General features: G+C 31.5%; 1 protein-coding gene across 1 annotated transcript; it reads right to left on the bottom strand.

Moving 5' to 3' along the window:
* Positions 1-5,828: 5,828 nt before the first annotated feature.
* On the bottom strand, positions 5,829-6,581 carry LOC115985655. The gene is made up of 2 exons (XM_031108576.1): positions 6,474-6,581; positions 5,829-6,416 (listed from the first exon to the last, which is right to left on the bottom strand). Exons 1-2 carry the CDS (start codon positions 6,579-6,581, stop codon positions 5,829-5,831), a joined length of 696 nt encoding a protein of 231 aa, XP_030964436.1.

Consider the following 6,581-nt stretch of genomic DNA (forward strand, 5'->3'; position numbering starts at 1 on the left):
TGGGGTGGTAGGTTCACCACTGGGTACACGAATCCAGGAGGACCGCGATCCATGGCTACAATTACCGTGGTTTCCGGGCAACATACACAATTCATATACAATTCCAATCATGCAAATGATGTTATGGCAAACAAATATGACATAGTATTAAAAGCAATAAACAAACAAATGACATGGTTGGCCACCATAACCTAAACTGGAGTCTAGCCTTCAACATCCCCAGTGGAGTCGCCACTGTAAAAATGTGCTCCCCCCTAGATCGAGGGTTTTACATGGAGTCGCCACTTATTTAATTTAAAAAGGAAAAACAAGAAAACCTTTAATGAAAAATACTTCTGTTGTATTAATGTATATGACAATTTACATCGAATTTTGTAACAAAAATTTACAATGCTTTTTGTCCTAGGTACAATCTAAGAAAAATAAATTACATTGCTTTATTTCCTAGTTACATTCTAAAAAAGGTAAAATTGTATATACAAAAAATTGTCTAGAACCCTTGATCTTGGTTCGGAGGCTAATTTACGAGATGGGAAGGGATTAAGCACCCATCTCGCCCGGTAAAACCGGTCTCCTAGGTTAAGGTGGCCAATGTCATGTCATGTCAAACAAATACAAAGAATATGTCATATAAACATGTGATTTGCAAGAAGTGTAAATAAATATATGTTAGAGGAATTTGACATGAAGGGAAATAAAATAAAACAAAACTTGTTAGATAACAAAAAAATGAAGGTAATGGCATGTTCATCCAAGAGATCAATATAAATAAAGAATTCCTAGCCTAGACATGTTCATCTAAGCATGTGAGGGAAAACAAAATTGTCATGTGATTTGACATCAACATAATTGCAAAGAGAAGCAAATAAAAATAAAACCTTTAAGCATATTTGATCATCCAAGCAATTATGAAGAGAAGTAAAAGAAAAACCCTAGACATGTTTATCTAGGCAAAATCAAAATACTTTGACATGTTTGTTCAAGCATTTAAAAATGTAAAACAATTACCTAGACATGTTCATCTAAGTATTAAAGAGAAAGTTGTGTTTTAGCCTAGAAGTGCTCATCTAAGCATTCAAAAGAAAATTGTGTATTGGCCTAAAAGTGTTCATCTAAGCATGTAAGAGAAAACCAATAAGACATAGGCATGTTCATCCAAGCATAGTATAAAAGAAGTGAATAATGATTTGTAAGCATTTATTCTAGTAAGTATAAAGAATTAAAAAAAAAAAAAGTTAACTACTTACCAGCATAAATTAAAAGGGGAAATGATCACCTAAAGGGCTAGGGAGAAAGCAAGGAAGTACTCAACTACAACCAAAGTAAGAACAATGGTTGCTCAATAGCTTTTTTTTCTGCTTTCTCACTAGCTCTCTAGAGGGAATTCGGGGTCCAGAGAATGGAAGATGTCTTCTCTATTTATAGGGGAAGGGATGGCTTAGCTTTAAAGCTAAATTATTAGCTTTCTTCTGAAGCTAAAGGAGGAGATAATCTGTTTAAATGAGCTGGGGACGGATTTGGTGTTGATCTCCATTCAAATTTTGAAATGATGCTGCACCTGCTTCGTATTTTGGCTCTAATTTTCCGCTCAAAATTCCAATTGATTCAAGATGGGTGTTTTTTGAAAGGAAATTCAATTATCTACAACTTTTTCAGAAATAGAGAAAGCCAAATTTCGACGTTATCCATGCCAAAAATGTGTTTCAAATTGCTGCTGAAAATAGTAACGTATTTTGAGCATTTTTGAATTTTTTCATAGGCTGTATCTGTTTCTTTACCCAATTTATTTTTCAAAAATATTTCTTCTTAAGCAAAGGGAAAGGATAAGTCTATTAGATGGGCTTGAACAGATTTGACGTTGAACTCATTTGGAATTTTGAGAGAAAATTGAAGATAATGCTGAATTTATGTTGTCTTCTGCACCTGTTTCGTATTTTGGCCATAACTTGCCGCTCAAAATTCCAATTGATTCGGGATTGATGTTTTTTGAAAGGAAATTTAATTGTCTACAACTTTTATAGAAATAGAGAAATTCAAATTTCAACGTTTTTCTGACCAAAAATGTGATTCAAGTTACAGCTGAAAATAATGACGTTTTTTTGAGAATTTTTTCTTTTCTTTTTTTTTTTGAATTTTTCATGGATCATATCTCTGGAATTTTTTTCAAAAGAGCAGATAAGATGCCATAAAGAAAAACATTTTTTATTATTTTCTTAAAAAAAATGAAATAAAATGAAATCCAATCAAAAATCACACTTGATTAATTTTAAATTAATTCTTGTGAGAACCAATCAAAATTAAATGTTTAGAATAGGACGCGATCAGGCCCATCGTGTAGGCAGGCCATGATCATTGAAAATTGCTTGAATGATAACTTTTGATCAGGTGGTCCGATCAAAACCCATGACATACCATTATGATCGTTAGAACCCAAGATTTGTTTTGTATCACAAATCTAAAGATCTACCGGTTGGTTAAATGCAAGTTATAAAATTGGGTGTCTACAATAATGTATATTTATCTACTATATATATAAGCTAATAAAAAATAAACAACTTCACAAGATGCAATCAAGCAACTTTACAAGATGTGCAATCATGCAATAAGACACAACAAGAGCTTGTGTGTTTATGATGCTATTTTGTTTAACATTAGCCATGAGGAGATTTAGAGTGCGTTTCAAATTTTTTTTTTTTTTTTCTCAGCCGTAACTTTTTGACTTTTCTTCTGTGAACAGTACTCTCGTGCACTATTCATGGGTCTCACAAACTACACTTTTCAGCAACTTTTTCATTAAAAATGAGTCTCACAGTACTATTCACACGTTTAAAAATTATTTTGCTACAGTGTTCTTCAGTTTTTAGTTTTCAGCTGTATCCAAATAGACCCTTAGTGTACAAGGAATAAATCTCAGGCCAAAAAAGCCTCTATTGACTTTTAGGAGTTAGTTTCAATGGGGGAATGTGTAGAATAGCTGTGTAAAGGGGTTGTAGATAGTTAATTAGGCAATGTTTGAAATAATAAAGAAAACTACTATCTTGAGTTTTAGAAACTCGAGATCCAAAGGCTCGCCGTGCGAGTGTGAAAATCCCACATAGATCTCGAGTCTTTAAGACTCGAGTTTCATGCAAAAATAATTTCACCTATAGTGGCGTTTTTAATCCTTACAGTGACGTTTTAAAGCCCTATAGCGGCGTTTTCCTGCAAAATTTTTTTTAGAAGTACCAGGTTTAGGGAGCCCTATAGTGGCATTTTAAAGCCTTATAGTGACGTTTTAAAGTCCTATAGCGATGTTTTTCTGTAATTTATGGAAATTGAGTCTTTAAAACTCGATTTTTACATCAATTTTTTCTCCCTTTAAAGCCATCCTCTTACAAATCGAGACTTAAAAACTCGAGTTTTAAACACTCGAGATGCTAGTTTTCAACATTGCTTTGAAACGTGACAACTAACTAAATTTTTTAATATTTATTGTTATTTAGAAAAAAAATTCTAGTTTCAATCGTGCTAATTTTCCTTTTCTTTTCCTAAATGATTTATGTGTTTTTGGACTCTTTTTTTTTTTTTTTTTGGTTATTTTTATTATTCTAAACTTTCAATTACCCTCTTGGAAAACTAAGGTAAATTTAGATATAATTCTCACTCTTAAGGACAACCATTCAATTCCCATTTAAATAATTTTTTTCTCTATTAACTCTACTTATAATTTTTTAAATAATTTTTCTTTAATGAAAATTGTCGTATATTCATTATATGATTATTTACTCCATTCTAACCTTTTGTCTCTCTTAAAGTAATTGTTTTTATTCTCACATAATCATCAGCTCGATATATTAAATTTGTCCTTAATTTTATGTAGTATTACTATTAGGTTTTGCTTGGGAGTTCATAAGGGAAGGGAATGAAATGGAATAATAATATAGTGAGCTAAAATCTCCTTTATAAGTTCAAAATTTTTAATTTAATTTTTTAAGATAAGTAATTTAATTATATTATTGAAATAAATTGTTTAATTTACATAAACTTTTCTATTAAGCCGTGTATCACACAGGTATAACACTAGTAGTAACTAAAAATCGAAACATTTGACTTTTTGTTGACCACTCATTATTATGCCATATGGCTACATAAGTTATTGTCACATTAACATTTAAAAACTCCCCAAAAAAAGGTGTATTTTCATTTGAGAAATTAGCAAATAAGTCAAATCAGTTATTTTAGATTCATGCACACACATGTTCACAAAAAGTAGTTATTATTTAAAAAAAAAAAAAAAAAACACCTCTTTAAAAATAATAATTAAAAAAACAAGAACAAGTTGCAAACTTCAATTGGTAAATCTAAAACACAAAAACCCTAAACTTGCGCCTCTTCACTTCCCTTTAAAAGACAGTTAGTGTCTGATCAGAAAAAAGAAAAAGAAAAAAGACAGTGCTCTATGATATTCACATCTCATACATGTGTAGCAAGCAAAACTGTCATAAGTACTACTTTATCAAACATGTTTTTGGAACATTCACTTGAACTTATAATGCAATCATGACAAAGCCTTCCTTATAGATGTATCAATATATTCCTGTATGATTTCATTAGAGCATAGAATAGAGTACTGAAAGCTTATGGTGTTTACATATATGACCATTTAGTTTTGTTGATGAATTCGGGTTTAATGTTTTGTATTAGATTTGCTTCCATTAAGTTCTGATCACCAAGTTATATTCTAATTAATCATTCAGTGATTGTGCTTCCAAAACTTTCATGCCTTGGTTGATGAATTAAATAATTCAAGCCGAAGCATAACCCCCAAATAAATGTTTTTATTGCCCAGCAAAATTGATGGGAGGCACAGGACAAGCATATGAAATTCCATTTAACACGATACCAAAGGTTGTGTTTTACAACCATAGATCTTTGTTAATGGTTTTATAATTAATTTGCTTTATAAATATACAACGATGAACTACAAATCCTGCACCTATTTTTGTTGATTGTTTAAAGTTTAGACCCTTTAAAAATGTTTATTAATGATTTTCCGTGGTTTTTTTTTTTTTTTTTCCTTTTCCTTTTGTTTTTGTAGGGTTGCTAAGAACACGCCCTAACAAGTGAGAAAAAAAATATTTTTTATTTTATGATTTTTCATGTACTTTTTAAAAAGTGATCTTGATACAGCCTTCTATACAACTATGAATCACCAAACTCTATGCCTTTCATTGTTTAAAGTTTAGACCCATTAAAACTTGTTTCTTTTTATGGGATCATGTATTTCTCTTTTGAATAGTTATATTTTTTTTGAATTGTTTCATTAACTTTTATGCTCTAGATCTTCTAATTCTTTAATTATATATATATGACATTTTAGAAGGTTTTTTTTTTTTTTTTTTTGTGCAATATTTGAACATGTTTGATAGATTTCAATGATCATACCATAGATTATTCTTTTGAAGGTAATCAATTTTCCTCTAATATTTATCTATTGTGTAGTCATATATATATTTTGTTTTATTTCAATAATCTACAAGAAGTGAATCTTATGATTTTTTGGCCTTTCAAAAGTTTTAATTTCTAAATTTTTTTAGTTAATTTTTTTTATAATATGTAAAATTATTTGACAAATTTCAATAACTATAGCCATAAAATGTTCTTTGAGGGATGGTTTTATTATTGTTTTTCGAGGTAGGCTTGCTTTGGCTCTTTCCATCGGCGTCGCAACATTCATTTATATATATATTTTTGATAAAAAAACTTTTTTTATATTATATGATTAAAAAATATAATAATCTTTTTTTTTTTTTTTTTTTTTTTTTTTGAGAAAGAACTTATGAAATCCATTAACGTAAATGAGTTACATCCAACTGTAAAAACTGAACAATATGGGATGGAACATCCTCCATCCAAACTTGAAAATCTGGTATGCGTAAAGCATATTTGGCCAGATTATGAGCTACACTATTGCCATTTCTCTTCACATGAGAATACAATACTCTTATAAATTTTTTTGCATACTCTTTCACATCTTCAACCAGCAGACCCCACGGCAGTAAGTTTTGTTCTTGTGCCTTCAACGCTTGAATTAAGTTCAACGCATCACCTTCAAGGACAATATTCTGGAATCCCAGCTCATGTGCAAAGGATATAGCCTTCAATGCAGCCAGAGCTTCCATGTCTTCTGCCTTGAACGATTGACTTAGCTTCTTTGCACAGGATGCCAAAACAGCACCTTCCGAATCTCGAATCACCACTCCCACACCAGACATCCTTGAGGATTCAGCGTTTGCTCCATCAAAGTTAATTTTAACAAAACCGTATGGAGGTGCCGTCCATCTATTTCCTCCCATACTGCTGCACTCCATTTGAGCCTCTGAAACTTGCAGGTCAGTTCGGTATTGCACCAGACTGGTCCGTGCAATTGCAGCAACCTGGTGAAGCGGGCTGGACTACAACATCAACCTTGCTCTGTTCCTCTGATTCCATACTCCCCATGCCGTAAATGCTAGAAGTTCCAGTGATTTCCCTTCATCAATCATCCATAGCAGCAGCTCCTTAACAGTGACAAAGCCAACCTCATACCGAAATCTCCACAT

The sequence above is a fragment of the Quercus lobata genome, chromosome 4 (assembly GCF_001633185.2).
Source record: "Quercus lobata isolate SW786 chromosome 4, ValleyOak3.0 Primary Assembly, whole genome shotgun sequence".
Taxonomy (NCBI): Eukaryota; Viridiplantae; Streptophyta; class Magnoliopsida; order Fagales; family Fagaceae; genus Quercus; species Quercus lobata.

Bases quoted from the DNA above. Each gene is read 5' to 3' on its own strand.
- LOC115985655 (XM_031108576.1), bottom strand. From the start codon at position 6,581: ATGTGGAGATTTCGGTATGAGGTTGGCTTTGTCACTGTTAAGGAGCTG. The intron at 6,417-6,473 runs GTATGGAATCAG...CCGCTTCACCAG, and splicing joins TAGCATTTACGGCATGGGGA to GTTGCTGCAATTGCACGGAC.